We start from the raw sequence: 18,313 nt of genomic DNA, 5'->3' as shown, positions 1-18,313 counted from the left end.
ATTGCGTTGAGAGCCTCAAAGGGCTGGAAGGGGCTGATCTGGGGAGGGGGGTGGGGGGGCGGCGTGGAACGCAGAGTCTCGCTATACGCGGACGATCTGCTCTTATATATGTCGGACCCATTGGAAGGGATGGAAGAAATTATGGGGATTTTGGCCGGTTTTCGGGCTACAAATTGAACATGGGGAAAAGCGAGATGTTCGCGATCCAGGCAAGGGGGCAGGAGAGGCGGTTGGGGGGGCAGGAAAGGCAGTTGGGGGGGCAGGAGAGGCGATTGGGGGGGCAGGAGAGGCGGTTGGGGGAGCTGCTGTTTAGAGTGGTAGGAGGAAGCTTTCGGTACCTAGGCATCCAGGTGGCGCGGGAATGGGAACGGCTGCACAAGCTACATCTGGCCCGACTAGTAGACCAAATGAAGGAGGATTTCCGAAGATGGGATGTGCTCCCGATGTCACTGGCTGGGAGGGTACAGACAGTAAAAATGACGGTTCTCCCGAGATTCCTGTTTGTGTTTCAGTGTCTCCCCATCTTTATTGCTCGGTCCTTTTTTAAACGGGTCATCAAGGTGATCTTGGGCTTTGTATGGGCGGGTAAGAACCCGTGAGTTAAAAAGGGGATGTTGGAGAGCAGCCGGGGGGGGGGGGGGGGAGGGCGGGCTGGCGCTGCCAAACTTTAGTAATTATTACTGGGCGGCGAATATAGCCATGATTAGGAAGTGGGTGGTGGGGGGGTTCGATGTGGGAGCGAGTAGAGGCAGCATCTTGTAAGGGCACTAGTTTGGGGGCGTTGCCATTCCCGCCGGCACGCTACTCCACCAGCCCCGTGGTGGTCGTGGCCCTGAGAGTGTGGGGCAATGGAGGAGACATGTGGGAGCAGAGGGAGCATCGGTCTGGTCCCCAATCTGTAATAATCACTGGTTTCCCCCGGGGAGGTTAGATGGGGGGTTCCGGAGGTGGCAGAGAGCAGGGATCGAGAGGATGGGCGATATGTTTATAGAAGGGAGCTTTCCCAGCTTGAAGGAACTGGAGGTGAAATTTGAACTGACGGGAGGGAATGAATGTAGATACCTGCAGGCACGGGACTTCCTACGCAGGCGGGTCTCAACCTTCCCGCTCCTACTGAGGATTCTTTTGCAGCCAGTCCGGATGAAATGATCAGTCGAACACCTCGTTACTTTAACATGTTTATTTCTCGGCCGGGGCTAAAACCACTGTATCTCTTTAGAGTTACACCAGCAAGCCAAAGTCAATACATCTAACAGCAGTTCTTATACAGTTTTGGGCTCATTTCTGAGGGCAGCTCCCTCGCATTCCTGTCTGTGCTCTCAGCTCAATTATAATTCAGCCCCCCTCAATTGTAATTATCTTTAAGCCTAGTGCACCCATTCCCAAGCCCGTTACTGCAATTTGTCTGGTTCAAAAACAAGTGATACATTTTGCTACCAGAAGCCTGTCTTGACATTTCTCCACACAAAGCTTTATCTAACATTTTGTTTTTCCCATAAAGTTCCAATCCATCTTGAGCCAAACTCTCATTTATCGATCATCAGCCAAACTCTCACTACCACCAAGTGGGGTACAGTATCGGGTAATTTCCAGAGTGTGGGTGGGAGAAGGGAGGGTTTCAGAAATTTACAAGGAGCTTATGAGGTCAGAGGAAACACAGATCGAGGAGCTGAAGCGCAAGTGGGAGGAGGAGCTGGGAGAAGAGATAGAGGATGGTCTATGGTCTATGGTCAACGCATCCACAATGTGTGCCAGGCTCAGCCTGGTACAATTTAAAGTCGTTCACCGGGGTCACATGACAGTGGCCCGGATGAGCAGGTTCTTTAGGGTAGGAGACAGGTGCACAATGTGTGCGGGAGGACCAACGAACCATGTCCATATGTTCTGGACATGCCCGAAGCTTAGGGGATTCTGGCAGGGGTTTGCGTACGTCATGTCCAAAGTGTTGAAAACCAGGGTGGCGCTAAGTCCAGAGGTGACGATTTTCGGGGTGTCGGGAATCCAGGAGGAGAAAGAGGCAGACGTTCTGGCCTTTGCCTCCCTGGTAGCCCGGAGGCGGATACTATTAGCTCGGAGGGACTCAAAGCCCCCGAAGTCGGAGACCTGGCTATCGGACATGGCTAGCTTTCTCTTTGGAGAAAATCAAGTTCGCCTTGAGAGGGTCACTGTTAGGGTTCACCCGGAAGTGGCAATCGTTTGTCAACTTCTTCGCGGAAAATTAATCGTCAGCAGAAATGGGGGGGGTTGGGGTTTAGTTTAGTTTAGAGTAGGGGGTTAGAAAAGGTGGGACCTATGTTTACATTTGTATGGACACTGTTTCTTCTGTTACTGTTATAAAACCATAAATACCTCAATAAAATGTTTTTTTTAAAAAAAATCTCCAAATAAGATTTGACGACTATTATTTTTATTAAAAAGCACCAGGAATCTTTGGCTTTATGGAGGTCTGAGGTACAAAAGCATGAAATCTATGTTGAATCTTTAAAAATCACTGGTTAGCCCCCCGCTGGGGGATTGTGTGCAATTCTGGGTCCCACACTTTTGGAAGGATGTCAGGGCCTTGGAGAGGGGGCGACGGGAGATTGACTTGAATGTTCCCCGGGGATGAGAGACTTCAGGGAACGTGGAGAGACTGGAGAAGCCGGGATTGTTCTCCTTGGAGGAGAGAAGGTTAAGGGGAGGTTTAATCGAGGCGTTCAATACGGTGAGGCGTTTTGTCAGAGTAAATAAGGAGGCTGGGTGACCAGAGGAGACAGACCAATCGGCAAGAGAACCAGAGGGGGGAGATGAGGAGAAATGTGTTTGAGCGAGTTGCTGTGATCTGGAAGGTGCTGTCTGAAAGGGTGGTGGAAGGAGATCCAGCAGGAACTTTCGAAAGGGAATTGGAGAAATATTTGAAGGGAAAATAATTGCTCGGCTCTGGGGAGAGAGCAGGAGAGAAGGATTAACTCTTTCAAAGAGCCAGCACTGTTTGCTCAGTAATATTTGGTGGAGAGCTTCATCTGGCCTTTTTGTTTCTGTTCTGTTCTCTCCAGCAAAGAACCTGGCCCTCAAACAGCAAGAAGGGAAAACGGTGATGTACACAGCAATGGGGGCAGAGTGGCGGCCGTTTGGATTCCCGAGGCGCAGGCGCCCCCTCAACTCCGTCGTGCTGGAGAAAGGAATCTCCGAGAAAATCGTGCAGGATGTCAAAGATTTCATCGGGAATCCCAAGTGGTATACAGACCGGGGTAAGGGGTGGGATAGCAACCTTGACCAAGTCAGTGTGAGTTTCATTGCCAGAATGTGGGCGTCGATGGCAGAACCATCATTTATTACCGAACCCTCATCTCCCTCGAGAAGGTGGTGGCAAGTGGCCCCTCTCTTGAACCGCTGCACCCTGTTAAGGAGAGTGCCAGGATTTTGACAGTGGAGGAACGGCAATTCTGGCTCCAAGTCAGGATGGTGTGTGTGGCCTTTCTGTGATGTCCTTCCCACAAAATTGCTCCTCCTGGCCCGAGGAGGCAGCTGACTTTGAAATAATCCTGGTTGGTCACTGGATTGTGACCCCCCCCCCCCCTCATGGGCGGCACAGTGGTTAGCACTGCTGCCTCACAGCTCCAGGGTCCCAGGTTTGATTCCCCGCTGGGTTACTGCCTGTGCGGAGTCTGCACGTTCTCCCCGTGTCTGCGTGGGTTTCCTCCGGGTGCTCCGGTTTCCTCCCACAGTCCAAAGATGTGCAGGTTAGGTGGATTGGCCATGATAAATTGACCGTAGGTGTCCAAAAATGTGCAGGTTAGGTGGGGTTACAGGGATAGGGTGGGGGTGTGGGCCTAGGTAGGGTGCTCTTTCAGAGGGACGGTGCAGACCCGATGGGCCAAATGGCTTCCTTCTGCACTGTCGGAATTCTATGAAATTCTCCGATGATATTCAACGATTTCAATGAAATGGGACCTTCTCTGTGGTCAGTGTCGTCCACGGGACAGAGTGAGTGGGTGTATGGACTAAAGCCTGAGGGGCAGCACGGCAGCACAGTGGCTAGCACTGTGGCTTCACAGCGCCAGGGTCCTAGGTTCGATTCCCCGCTGGGTCACTGTCTGTGCGGAGTCTGCACATCCTCCCCGTGTCTGCGTGGGTTTCCTCCGGGTGCTCCGGTTTCCTCCCACAGTCCAAAGACATGCAGGTTAGGTGGATTGGCCATGTTAAATTGTCCCTTAGTGACCAAAAAGGTTCGGAAGGGTTATTGGGTTACGGGGATAGGGTGGAAGTGAGGGCTTAAGTGGGTCGGTGCAGACTCGATGGGCCGATGGCCTCCTTCTGCACTGTATGTTCCATGTCTCCAGGCCGAAGCGGGAGTGGGGTGGGCGGGGGGGGGGGGGGGGGGGGGGGGGGGGCATTTGTGACTCTCGGCGGGCGGGATATGTTACCCTGTGTAGGTGTGAAAGCGGGTGATGCGCTGTTGGTTGTGGGCTTGGGTGGGGTGTGGCTTGGTATTCCCTATGCTGGGGGGCCTAACCCTGAACTCAGTCTCCTAGGCCGGGTGCTCTTGACCATTATTCCCCTGCCTCTCCCCATCTGACAGTCTGTGGTGGAGCCAGGCTCTCGCTCTCGCAGTTCATTGATGATGCCGTGTGTTACCCACCCATGTGATTGAGTGGTATTTCTGCAGGGATCCCATATCGACGAGGGTATTTGCTGTACGGACCACCCGGATGTGGGAAGAGCAGTTTCATGTGAGTATTTAACTGCGGCAGGAGGGTGATTGTCGTGGCACATTCTGCTAGTCAGTAAGATACTGAGAAAGCAAATGACATGGAACCTGGCTGGTAGGTTGCCAGGACAGCAACCACCTTCCCCCCACGCCCCCCCCCCCCCCTTTCAGCACAGGTCTCATTACAGAGCTCACTCCAATTTCTTCTGCATCTTTCATGACTTTGGGATATTCAAATTGAAAGTACAATGAGGTGTATTCACTGCTGCAAAGTAGGAAGTGCAGCAGGCAATTTGCAGAGGAAGATCCCACAGATAGTGGCGTAATTGTGACCAGATTGGTTGTTTTTAGTGACGTTGGTTGAGGGATAAAGATGGGCCCCTAGCTGACTGGGGAGAACCACCCTCAGCTCCCCTTCGAAATAGTGGCTGTGCGATCTTTTACTCCCCCCACAGGGGACAGGATAGGCGTCGGTTCAATGTCTTCTCCAAAAGACAGTACACCCGACAATGCAGCACCCTCTCAGTTCAGCCCCGCCTACAATGCGACAGTCTCTCCGTGCTATACAGCGAATGTCAGCCCAGATTGGAACGTGAGGCCAAGAGTGCTACCCACAGAAACAGACGACACCTCTATATTCTCCCAAAGAAAAGTAATTAGCCTCATGAAGGTTGAGGACGTGTTTCGATGCTTTAACGTTCTCTTATCAAGAAGGAATTATTTCTCCCTGGGCAGGTTAGTCTGATTGCAGGGATCAAGGTGCCAGCGTTAGGGTGAGATTTCTCACTGAGCCACCGTTTGTCCTGATCCCTTTCCCACGACTTGCTCTATGGAAGTGGGTCTGGAATTACCGGCACTGTATTTGTTTCCTGCTTCGATAGATGAAATGAAATGGAAATCGCTCATTGTCACAAGTATTGAAGTTACTGTGAAAAGCCCCTAGTCGCCACATTCCGCCGCCTGTTCGGGGAGGCTGGTACGGGAATCGAACCGTGCTGCTGGCCTGCCTTGGTCTGCTTTCAAAGCCAGCGATTTAGCCCTGTGCTAAACCAGCCCCTGTCATCTGATCTGCACGGTGTTGCGGAGAAAACTCCAGCCGTTCGACCTCAGTGTGCTTCACTTTTGCGCTCATGAGAAACCAGGGGAAGATTCTTGGAGTAAAGGGCACGAGCTAAAGCGAGGACTCGTGGTATTCCAAGTGGGAGATCAGAGACATGCGGATTTAATGAGAATACAGACAGTTATACTTCAAGATTTAATTACAAGAAATTAGCATATACCAGTCATTCGTTACTAGTTATCTATGTCCAATCAGGATTATTGATCAAGGTTACATCATGCATAGTATATGAGAATAATTAACCAATCACATTGAGGGGCCGTATCCTTAATTAAACTATCCAATCATTGCAAAGGCATGTCGGTTGTTTGACAATTAGTGATATCGGTGGTCTGATTTCTGGGGTGTAGCCATCCCTCCCCTGGCGCTCAATAGCTCCTGTTAAGGCATGGATGTAATGCATCTATCCTCCCCGCTCTTATCAGCAGACAGATTGGAGCCACAGCAGATGGTACAGTGTGCTACATTGAGCAACAAACTTCAGATTTAAAATAAAATATTTTTAAAAATTAATTTACGGGATGTGGGCGTCACTGGTTAGACCAGCATTTATTGCCCATCCCTAATTACCCTTGAGAAGGTGGTGGTGAGCTGCCCTCTTGAACTGCTGCAGTCCTTGAGGTGTAGGCACACCCACTGTGCTGTTAGGGAGGGAGTTCCAGGATGTTGCCCCAGCGACAGTGAAGGAACAGCGATATATTTCCCAGTCAGGGTGGTGAGTGACTTGGAGGGGAACCTCCAGGTGGTGGGGTTCCCAGGTATCTGCTGCTCTCGTCCTTCTAGATGGGAGTGGTGGGTTTGGCAAGTGCTGTCTAAGGTGGTAAGTTCCTGCAGTGCATCTTGTAGATGGTACACATGGCTGCCACTGTTTGTCGGTGGTGGAGGGAGTGAATGTTTGTGGAAGGGGAGCAATCAAGCGGGGCTGCTTTGTCCTGGATGGTGTTGAGCTTCTTGAGTGATGTTGGGAGCTGCACTCACCCAGGCAAGTGGAGAGGATTCCATCACACTCCTGACTTGTGCCTAGTGTATGGTGGACAGGCTTTGGGGAGTCAGGAGGTGAGTTACTCACCGCAGGGTTCAGATGTAACAGTTGCAAATTCCCCGATTCTGGATAAGGTTGTCCATTGTCCCAGAGTCCCACCAACATTGACACTAACGGATATTGGAATTGGACCAATGAGCGAGTCACGGAGCATCTGTAAGCTGCCTGAGGCCTGTGTCTCACAGGAGTGTGTGTGTGTGTGTGTGTGTGTGTGTGTGTGTGTGTGGGATGATTGCTGTTACTGGATTAATGTGTGCCTTCCTCTCCCCCCTGCACCCTCAGCACAGCGCTAGCTGGTGTCTCACCTGGGCGAGTGTGCGTGTGGGATGATTGCTGTTACTGGATTAATAAGAACATAAGAACTAGGAGCAGGAGTAGGCCATCTGGCCCCTTGAGCCTGCTCCACCACAGTGAGATCATGGCTGATTTTTTGTGGACTCAGCTCCACTTTCTGGCCCGAACACCATAACCCTTAATCCCTTTATTCTTCAAAAAATTATATCTTTATCTTAAAAACATTTAATGAAGGAGCCTCTACTGCTTCACTGGGCAAGGAATTCCATAGATTCACAACCCCTTGCGTGAAGAAGTTCCTCCTAAACTCAGTCCTAAATCTACTTCCCCTTATTTTGAGGCTATGCCCCCTAGTTCTGCTTTCACCCGCCAGTGGAAACAACCTGCCCGCATCTATCCTATCTATTCCCTTCATAATCTTATATGTTTCTATAAGATCCCCCCTCATCCTTCTAAATTCCAATGAGTACATTCCCAGTCTACTCAACCTCTCCTTGTAATCCAACCCCTTCAGCTCTGGGATTAACCTAGTGAATCTCCTCTGCACACCCTCCAGCGCCAGTACGTCCTTTCTCAAGTAAGGAGACCAAAACTGAACACAATACTCCAGGTGTGGTCTCACTAACACCTTATACAATTGCAGCATAATCTCCCTAGTCTTAAACTCCATCCCTCTAGCAATGAAGGACAGCATTCCATTGGCCTTCTTAATCACCTGTTGCACCTGCACACCAACTTTCTGCGACTCATGCACTAGCACACCCAGGTCTCTCTGCACAGCAGCATGTTTTACTATTTTATCATTTAAATAATAATCCCTTTTGCTGTTATTCCTACCAAAATGGATAACCGCACATTTGTCAATATCGTATTCCATTCACCTAACCTATCCAAATCCCTCTGCAGACTTCCAGAATCCTCTGCACTTTTTGCTTTACCACTCATCTTAGTGTATTCTGCAAACTTGGACACATTGCACTTGGTCCCCAACTCCAAATCATCGATGTAAATTGTGAACAATTGTGGGCCCAACACTGATCCCTGAGGGACACCACTAGCTACTGATTGCCAACCAGAGAAACACCCATTAACTCTTTGCTTTCTATTAATTAACCAATCCTCCATCCATGCACCCTCAGCACAACGCTAGCTGGTGTCTCACTGGGGTGGGTGGGTGTGTGTGGGTTGATTGCTGTTACTGGATTAATGTGAGCCTTCCTCTCCCCCCTGCACCCTCAGCACAGCGCTAGCTGGTGTCTCACCGGGGTGGGTGGGTGTGTGTGGGTTGATTGCTGTTACTGGATTAATGTGAGCCTTCCTCTGCCCCCTGCACCCTCAGCACAGCGCTAGCTGGCGAGCTCCAATACAGCATCTGTCTAATGAGCCTGAGTGACAGGACCCTGACTGATGACCGGCTCAACCACCTGCTCAGCATGGCGCCGCAGCAGAGCATCGTCCTGTTGGAGGATGTGGACGCAGCCTTTGTCAACCGAGACCTGGTCAAAGAAAGTGAGTCCACGCCCCACCCCATCACCACTCTGCACAACCGACTGTGCTCTGGCTCTGACTCGCAATCTCCCCCCTTCAATATATCATCATTATTAGATCGCCTTATGTGTCACAGTGTCAGACCATATTTTAAAACATTCCCACAATGCTCTTGAGATGTTTCATGACGTTAAAGTTTCTATTCAATATAATTTGTTGCAACATTTATTCCTGAGTTCTCCCTCTCTCTGTGGCCCTCGGTTTTGCTGCGCCTCGCTCTGTGTGTGTGTGTAATTCTCTCTGTCTTCGGCAACGGGATTCTCCTTTGGCTGATGCCTAAATCAGGACACGCGATTGGGCGAATAGGTTCCGCGTCAAAATCGCGGCGGCACCAATTTGACGCCAAATCGCAATTTTCCGTCACCTCATCAGCGGCGTCAATGCGTTCCAGAACGCATGTGCAGTACACGCCGTTTACATATCATTAGCGGGCCCGACCCGGTATTCTCCAGGGCCTCCGATGGACCGAGTCCCCAACGCCGCGGTTCATTTGTGTTTTTAAAAATCGTGAAACTGCCGTCATGGCTGCTGAGGGAGAGCGAGGGGGAGGGGTACAGAAAGTGTCCAACATCGCCATCGTTTGCTGACAGTTATGTCGCTGGCCGGAGGCTTCTGTCAGGGCCGGGGGGGGGGGGAGTGGTGGGGGGTGGCCAGGAGGTGGGCGGAGAGGTCGGGATCGATGGGCAGGGTACGCCATTGCCACAACCGGCAAGGCAGCCACGCAGCTGCGCACACCACTAACAGCCCACTGAAACTGAGGGCCACAGGTCATACAGGTGTCCCCTCCCCACTCTCACTCTCGGTCTCTCACTCACTCTCCCTCTCGGTCTCGTTCTCTCGGTCTCACTCCCTCTCGGTCTCTCTCTCTCTCGGTCTCACTCACTCTCCCTCTCGGTCTCGTTCTCTCGGTCTCACTCCCTCTCGGTCTCTCTCTCTCGGTTTTTCCCTCTCGCTCTCTCTCGCTCTCGGTCTCTCTCGGTCTCTCTCTCTCGGTCTCTCTCTCTCGGTCTCACTCCCTCTCGGTCTCTCTCTCTCGGTCTCACTCCCTCTCGGTCTCTCTCCCTCTCAGTCTCACTCCCTCTCGGTCTCACTCCCTCTCGGTCTCACTCTCTCTCGGTTTCTCCCTCTCGCTCTCTCTCCCTCTCGGTCTCTCTCTCTCAGTCTCACTCCCTCTCGGTCTCTCTCTCGGTTTCTCCCTCTCGCTCTCTCTCCCTCTCGCTCTCTCTCCCTCTCGCTCTCTCGCTCTCTCTCCCTCTCGCTCTCTCTCCCTCTCGCTCTCTCTCCCTCTCGCTCTCTCTCCCTCTCGCTCTCTCTCCCTCTTGGTCTCACTCCCTCTCGGTCTCACTCCCTCTCGGTCTCTCTCCCTCTCGGTCTCTCTCTCTCGGTCTCTCTCTCTCTCGGTCTCACTCCCTCTCGGTCTCACTCCCTCTCGGTCTCTCTCCCTCTCGGTCTCTCTCTCTCTCGGTCTCACTCCCTCTCGCTCTCACTCCCTCTCGGTCTCTCTCCCTCTCGGTCTCTCTCTCTCAGTCTCACTCCCTCTCGGTCTCTCTCTCGGTTTCTCCCTCTCGCTCTCTCTCCCTCTCGCTCTCTCTCCCTCTCGCTCTCTCTCCCTCTCGCTCTCTCTCCCTCTCGGTCTCTCTCCCTCTCGCTCTCTCTCCCTCTCGCTCTCTCTCCCTCTCGCTCTCTCTCCCTCTTGGTCTCACTCCCTCTCGGTCTCACTCCCTCTCGGTCTCTCTCCCTCTCGGTCTCTCTCTCTCGGTCTCTCTCTCTCGGTCTCTCTCTCTCTCGGTCTCACTCCCTCTCGGTCTCACTCCCTCTCGGTCTCTCTCCCTCTCGGTCTCTCTCTCTCGGTCTCACTCCCTCTCGCTCTCACTCCCTCTCGGTCTCTCTCCCTCTCGGTCTCTCTCTCTCGGTCTCTCTCCCTCTCGGTCCCACTCCCTCTCGGTCTCACTCCCTCTCGCTCTCTCTCCCTCTCGGTCTCTCTCTCTCGGTCTCACTCCCTCTCGGTCTCTCCCTCTCGGTCTCACTCCCTCTCGGTCTCTCTCTCGGTTTCTCCCTCTCGCTCTCTCTCCCTCTCGCTCTCTCTCCCTCTCGCTCTCTCTCCCTCTCGCTCTCTCTCCCTCTCGCTCTCTCTCCCTCTCGCTCTCTCTCCCTCTTGGTCTCACTCCCTCTCGGTCTCACTCCCTCTCAGTCTCACTCCCTCTCGGTCTCACTCCCTCTCGGCCTCTCTCTCGGCCTCTCTCTCTCGGTCTCTCCCTCTCGGTCTCACTCCCTCTCGGTCTCACTCTCTCGGCCTCTCTCTCTCGGTCTCTCTCTCACTCTCCCTCTCGGTCTCTCTCTCTCGGTCTCACTCCCTCTCGCTCTCTCAGTCTCTCTCTCTCTCTCTCTCTCTCTCTCGGTCTCTCCCTCTCGGTCTCACTCCCTCTCGGTCTCTCTCTCTCGGCCTCTCTCTCTCTCTCTCTCTCGGTCTCTCTCTCTCTCTCGGTTTCTCTCTCTCTGTCTCTCCCTCTCGGTCTCACTCTCTCTCGGTCTCTCTCTCTCGGTCTCACTCCCTCTCGGTCTCTCTCCCTCTCGGTCTCTCTCCCTCTCGCTCTCTCTCCCTCTCGGTCTCTCTCCCTCTCGGCCTCACTCTCTCTCGGTCTCACTCCCTCTCGGTGTCACTCCCTCTCGGTTTCATCCTCTCTCGGTTTCTCTCTCTCTGTCTCTCCCTCTCGGTCTCTCTCTCTCGGTCTCACTCCCTCTCGGTCTCTCTCCCTCTCGGTCACCCACCCTCTCGCTCTCTCTCCCTCTCGGTCTCTCTCCCTCTCGGCCTCACTCTCTCTCGGTCTCACTCCCTCTCGGTGTCACTCCCTCTCGGTTTCATCCTCTCTCGGTTTCTCTCTCTCTGTCTCTCCCTCTCGGTCTCTCTCCCTCTCGGTCTCTCTCCCTCTCGGTCTCACTCCCTCTCGGTCTCACTCCCTCTCGGTCTCACTCCCTCTCGCTCTCTCTCTCTCTCGGTCTCACTCCCTCTCGCTCTCTCTCCCTCTCGCTCTCACTCCCTCTCGGTCTCTCTCCCTCTCGGTCTCACTCCCTCTCGCTCTCTCTCCCTCTCGGTCTCTCTCTCTCGGTCTCACTCCCTCTCGCTCTCTCTCCCTCTCGGTCTCTCTCCCTCTCGGTCTCACTCCCTCTCGGTCTCACTCCCTCTCGGTCTCTCTCCCTCTCGGTCTCACTCTCTCGGTCTCACTCCCTCTCGGTCTCTCTCCCTCTCGGTCTCTCTCCCTCTCGGTCTCTCTCTCTCTCGGTCTCACTCCCTCTCGCTCTCTCTCCCTCTCGGTCTCACTCCCTCTCGGTCTCACTCCCTCTCGGTCTCTCTCCCTCTCGGTCTCTCTCTCTCGGTCTCTCTCCCTCTCGGTCTCTCTCCCTCTCGGTCTCTCTCCCTCTCGGTCTCTCTCCCTCTCGGCCTCACTCTCTCTCGGTCTCACTCCCTCTCGGTCTCACTCCCTCTCGGTTTCATCCTCTCTCAGTTTCTCCCTCTCGCTCTCTCTCCCTCTCGCTCTCTCCCTCTCGGTCTCTCTCCCTCTCGGTCTCACTCCCTCTCGGTCTCTCTCCCTCTCGGTCTCACCCCCTCTCGGTCTCACTCCCTCTCGGTCTCACTCCCTCTCGGTCTCACTCCCTCTCGGTCTCTCTCCCTCTCGGTCTCACTCCCTCTCGGTCTCACTCCCTCTCGGTCTCTCTCCCTCTCGGTCTCACTCCCTCTCGGTCTCTCTCCCTCTCGGTCTCTCTCTCTCGGTCTCACTCCCTCTCGCTCTCTCTCCCTCTCGGTCTCACTCCCTCTCGGTCTCTCTCCATCTCGGTCTCTCTCTCTCGGTCTCACTCCCTCTCGCTCTCACTCCCTCTCGGTCTCACTCCCTCTCGGTCTCACTCCCTCTCGCTCTCTCTCCCTCTCGCTCTCTCTCCCTCTCGGTCTCTCTCCCTCTCGGTCTCACTCTCTCTCGGTCTCACTCCCTCTCGGTCTCACTCCCTCTCGGTCTCTCTCCCTCTCGGTCTCACTCCCTCTCGGTCTCTCTCCCTCTCGGTCTCTCTCTCTCGGTCTCACTCCCTCTCGCTCTCTCTCCCTCTCGGTCTCACTCCCTCTCGGTCTCTCTCCATCTCGGTCTCTCTCTCTCGGTCTCACTCCCTCTCGCTCTCACTCCCTCTCGGTCTCACTCCCTCTCGGTCTCACTCCCTCTCGCTCTCACTCCCTCTCGCTCTCTCTCCCTCTCGCTCTCTCTCCCTCTCGGTCTCTCTCCCTCTCGGTCTCACTCTCTCTCGGTCTCACTCCCTCTCGGTCTCACTCCCTCTCGGTCTCTCTCGGTTTCTCCCTCTCGGTCTCTCTCCCTCTCGGTCTCACTCACTCTCGGTTTCATCCTCTCTCAGTTTCTCCCTCTCGCTCTCTCTCCCTCTCGCTCTCTCCCTCTCGGTCTCTCTCCCTCTCGGTCTCACTCCCTCTCGGTCTCTCTCCCTCTCGGTCTCACTCCCTCTCGGTCTCACTCCCTCTCGGTCTCACTCCCTCTCGGTCTCACTCCCTCTCGGTCTCACTCCCTCTTGGTCTCTCTCCCTCTCGGTCTCACTCCCTCTCGGTCTCTCTCCCTCTCGGTCTCTCTCTCTCGGTCTCACTCCCTCTCGCTCTCTCTCCCTCTCGGTCTCACTCCCTCTCGGTCTCTCTCCATCTCGGTCTCTCTCTCTCGGTCTCACTCCCTCTCGCTCTCACTCCCTCTCGGTCTCACTCCCTCTCGGTCTCACTCCCTCTCGCTCTCTCTCCCTCTCGCTCTCTCTCCCTCTCGGTCTCACTCCCTCTCGGTCTCTCTCGGTTTCTCCCTCTCGGTCTCTCTCCCTCTCGGTCTCACTCCCTCTCGCTCTCTCTCCCTCTCGGTCTCTCTCCCTCTCGGTCTCTCTCCCTCTCGGTCTCTCTCCCTCTCGGTCTCACTCCCTCTCGGTCTCTCTCCCTCTCGGTCTCTCTCTCTCGGTCTCTCTCCCCCTCGGTCTCTCTCCCCCTCGGTCTCTCTCCCTCTCGGACTCACTCCCTCTCGGTCTCTCTCCATCTCGGTCTCTCCCTCTCGGTCTCTCTCCCTCTCGGTCTCTCTCCCTCTCGGTCTCACTCCCTCTCGGTCTCACTCCCTCTCGGTCTCACTCCCTCTCGGTCTCTCTCGGTTTCTCCCTCTCGGTCTCTCTCCCTCTCGGTCTCACTCTCTCTCGGTCTCACTCCCTCTCGGTCTCACTCCCTCTCGCTCTCTCTCTCTCGGTCTCACTCCCTCTCGGTCTCACTCCCTCTCGGTCTCTCTCGGTTTCTCCCTCTCGCTCTCTCTCCCTCTCGCTCTCTCTCTCTCGGTCTCACTCCTGACACTTGTGTGGCGCGAATGTAACTTGTCACTTGTCAGCCCGAGCCTGGATATTGTCCGGGTCTTGCTGCATTTGGACAGGGACTGCTTCAGTATCTGAGGAGTCGCGAATGGTGCTGAACATTGTGCAGGCACCCGCAAACATCCCCACTTCTGACCTTATGATGGAAGGGAGGTCATTGATGAAGCAGTTGAAGATGGTTGGGGCCGAGGACACTACCCTGAGGAACTCCTGCAGTGATGTCCTGGAGCTGAGATGATTGACCTCCAACCACCACAACCATCTTCCTTTGTGCCGGGTATGACTCCAACCAGCGGAGAGTTTTCCCTCCTGATTCCCATTGACTCCAGTTTAGCTCGGGCTCCTTGATGCCACACTCAGTCAAATACTGCCTTGATGTCGAGGGCAGTCACTCTCGCCTCACCTCTGGCATTTAGCTCTTTTGTCCATGTTTGAACCAAGGCTGTAATGAGGTCAGGAGCTGAGTGACCCTGGCGGAACCCAAACTGAGCGTCCGAAAGCAGGTTATTGCTGAGTCAGTGCCGCTTGATAGCACTGTTGATGACTCCTTCCATCACCTTGCTGATGACGGAGAGCAGACTGATAGGGTGGAAATTGGCTGGGTTGGATTTGTCCTGTTTCTTGTGTACAGGACACACCTGGGCAATTTTCCACATTGCCGGGTAGATGCCAGTGTTGCAGCTGTATTGGAACAGCTTGGCTAGGGGTGCGGCAAGTTCTTGAGCACAGGTCTTCAGTTCTTTTGCTGGGTTATTGTCAGGGCCCATAGCCTTTGCAGTGTCAGTGCCTTCAGCCGTTCCTTGATATCATGTGGAGTGAGTTGAATTGGGCGACGACTGACATCTGTGATGCTGGGGACCTCCGGAGGAGACCGAGATGGATCATCCACTCGGCACTTCTGGCTGAAGATTGTTGCGAATGGATCAGCCTTGTCTTTTGCACTGATGTGCTGGGCTCCTCCATCATTGAGGATGGGGATACTTGCGGAGCCTCCTCCTCCAGTGAGTTGTTTAATTGTCCACCGCCATTCACGGCTGGATGTGGGACTGCAGAGCTTACATCTGATGCGTTCATTGTGGAATCGCTTGGCTCTGTCTGTTACTTGCTGCTTATGCTGTGTGACACACAAGTAGTCCCGTGTTGTAGCTTCACCAGGCGGACACCTCATTTTTCAGTAACCCTGATGGTGCTCCTGGCACGCTCTCTTGCACTCTTCATTGAACCAGAGCCTTGGTGGTAATGGCAGAGTGGGGGATATAAGAACGAGGAGCAGGAGTCGGCCCTCTGGCCCCTCGAGCCTGCTCCACCATTCAATGAGATCATGGCTGATCTTTTGTGGACTCGGCTCCACTTTCCGGCCCGAACACCATAACCCTTAATCCCTTTATTCTTCAAAAAACTATCCATCTTTATCTTAAACACATTTAATGAAGGAGCCTCTACTGCTTCACTGGGCAAGGAATTCCATAGATTCACAACCCTTTGGGTGAAGAAGTTCCTCCTAAATTCAGTCCTAAATCTACTTCCCCTTATTTTGAGGCTATGCCCCCTAGTTCTGCTTTCACCCGCCAGTGGAAACAACCTGCCCGCATCTATCCTATCCATTCCCTTCATAATCTTATATGTTTCTATAAGATCCCCCCTCATCCTTCTAAATTCCAACAAGTACAGTCCCAGTCTACTCAACCTCGCCTCGTAATGTGCCGGGCCATGAGGGTGCAGATTGTGGTTGAAGGCAATTCTGCAGTTGCCGATGGCCCACAGCGCCTCATGGATACCCAGTCTTGACTTCCGGTGACGGCGGGCGGGAGGCGGCCGCACAATGGAGGGCTCCCGTTCGGGAACGGCATTTTCGGGGCTTTAAGCCCAGTCCCAGGGTCCGCGGAGGCGGCAGAAGAAGGGAGGAGGCACAGTGAAGGCACAGGAGGAAAAATGTTGAGGGTGAGCAAAAAAACGGCCGTTAAAAAAAAACAGCTGAAGGTCCGTCGGGGAGTGGAAAGGTCACCGCGAGGTCACCAGGAAAACTGGAGGCTGGAGCACCAGGGAAGGCCGCACTGCTTACGGGTGAAGAAACAACTAAGGTGATGGCTGCGGAATTTGAAAAGCAGTTGGCGCAGATTGCGAAATGCATGGAGACGGTGAGGAAGGAGATGAGGGAGGTTTTGAGTGCGCTGGTGGAGGAGGCGGTTTTCCCGGTGAGGACGGAGGTGACGAGCGTAGTGGCGGAGGTGCGAGAGCAAGGGGAGGCGCTGAAGGAAGTGGAGGGGATGTTATTGCAGCACGGTGATCAACTTACCTCGATGGGGAAGGAGATGCGGAAGGTGATGGATACTAACTAGGATCTGCGAGGAAAAATGGAAGACCTGGAAAATAGATCCAGGCGACAGAATTTGAGGATTGTGGGGCTGCCCGAAGGAGTTGAAGGACCGAAGTCGACTGAGTATTTTGCCGCGATGCTGGCAAAACTATTGGGGGAGGGGGAGGATCCCTCCCGATATGAACTGGATCGGGCTCATCGGTCGTGGAGGCCTGTACCAAAGGCGAGTGAGCCGCCAAGGGCAGTGACTCTGTGCTTCCGTAGGTACAGTGTGAAGGAGAAGGTCCTGAGCTGGGCCAAGCAGAAGCGGGTGGTGCAGTGGGCTGGAGCTGGTATACGTGTATACCAGGACTTTACGGTGGAGCTGGCGAGGAGGCGGGCTGCTTTCAACCGGGTGAAGAGGGCACTGTACATTAGCAAGGTGCGGTGCGGCATTGTATATCCAGCGAAGCTGAGGGTGACTTACAAGCTCAGGGACTTTTATTTTGGAACGGCGGAAGCAGCGGAGGAGTTTGCGAAAGCAGAAGGACTGTGGCAGAACTGACAAACTGAGGAATGGCCATGTGCCGATGTAACCTCATGACTGTATTTTCTTCTTTTTTGTTTCACTGCGCGCGGGTGTAGATTAAAGGAGCCAATGTGGTATATATTTGGACAAGGGAAGGGACGGGACTTTCACTCGAAATGAGGGCTCTTTGGGGTGTAGGTGGATATGCGGGGTTTGTGTGCTAAAAGGGGATGTTTGGGCTTTCCTAGGGCCGGGCAAGGGGGAAAGGGACCCGGGCGGGGGCCTCCACGCTGGCCGATTTAAGCCGGCCAGTGAACGGGAGTGAGGTGGGGGGAGGGGCTGCGGCCATCGGAGCCTGGCAGAACAGGGTCCGAGTGGTCTAGCCGGGGTGGAAAGTTGGGGGGAAGGAACCGAGGTTGGGAGGAGGAGTTTTACAAGAGGCAGTGGACGGGAGGAGCTGGAGACCTGGGGTGGGGGAGCTGTGGAAGATTAAGGGTAACTACGGATAATCCCTGATTCCTGTTTGTCATTTGTTTATGTAAACAGGCGGGTTGAGGTTCGGGGGTTGGTGGGTGGATGGGATCGTTGTTATTATGGGGACTGACATATCTTGCTGATTATTTATTGTTGATGGATGTAAATGTGGGAGAAAATGTGAAAAAGGAGAATAAAAAAATTATTTAAAAAAATGGATGCCCAGTCTTGAGCTGCTAGATCTGTTCAAAGTCTATCCCATTCAGTACGTGCCACACAGCACGGTGGAGGGTATCCTCAATGTGAAATCTCCACAAGGACTGTGCGCTGGGTCACTCCTATTGATACTGTCATGCAGCAGGTAGGTTGGTGAGGATGAGGTCAAGTATGTTTTTCCCTCTTGTCGGGTCCGTCACCACCTGCTGCAGTCCCAGTCTAGCAGCTCTGTCCTTTAGGACCCGGCCAGCTCTGTGGTGGTACTACCGAGCCACTCTCGGGGATGGATTCAGAAGTACACACTTGCCACCCTCAGTGCTTCCTCCATCGTGTGTTCCACATGGAGGAAGCACTGATTCACCAGATGGTGGGACGATTTCATGCGCAGTCTCTTTCCGTCTCTCGCTGTGTGTGCCTCTTTCTGTCTCTGTCTCTCTCTGTCACTGGAATTTTGGGTTCCCTAAAGATGTCGTGGTGAGCATCACAGAAACAGAGATCAGACCCTGTTCTCGGTGCCGTTTGGCAGATGTCCCCACCTCTAATCAAAGCCCATTGGAGACCCAACAGCCAAGGTTCAGGCCCCAGGGCTTTGATCCTGGCTGGGGAAGGTCCAGGTGGGACAACAATTGCAGCCAACTTTAGAAGTGTCACTGTTGTAATGCAGGAAATGCGGCCGCCGGTTGGTGCACAGCAAGACACCACACACAGTGATCTGATCATATCGG

The 18,313-nt window shown here is 53.9% G+C and overlaps 1 protein-coding gene across 1 annotated transcript in view; it reads left to right on the top strand.

The window, feature by feature from the left end:
- bcs1l (BC1 (ubiquinol-cytochrome c reductase) synthesis-like) overlaps positions 1 to 18,313 on the top strand; it is a 43,577-nt gene that overhangs the window by 17,614 nt on the left and 7,650 nt on the right. Inside the window, exons 4-6 of the mRNA XM_072468687.1 lie at positions 3,036 to 3,230; positions 4,649 to 4,712; positions 8,486 to 8,655. Of these exons, the coding sequence (XP_072324788.1) occupies positions 3,036 to 3,230; positions 4,649 to 4,712; positions 8,486 to 8,655 (429 nt within the window). The remainder of the gene's footprint in view (positions 1 to 3,035; positions 3,231 to 4,648; positions 4,713 to 8,485; positions 8,656 to 18,313) is intronic.

Source organism: Scyliorhinus torazame, chromosome 2 (genome assembly GCF_047496885.1).
Source record: "Scyliorhinus torazame isolate Kashiwa2021f chromosome 2, sScyTor2.1, whole genome shotgun sequence".
Taxonomy (NCBI): domain Eukaryota; kingdom Metazoa; phylum Chordata; class Chondrichthyes; order Carcharhiniformes; family Scyliorhinidae; genus Scyliorhinus; species Scyliorhinus torazame.
The sequence above is the reverse complement of the archived record's forward strand: the minus strand, read 5'-3'. Positions and strand labels throughout refer to the sequence as shown.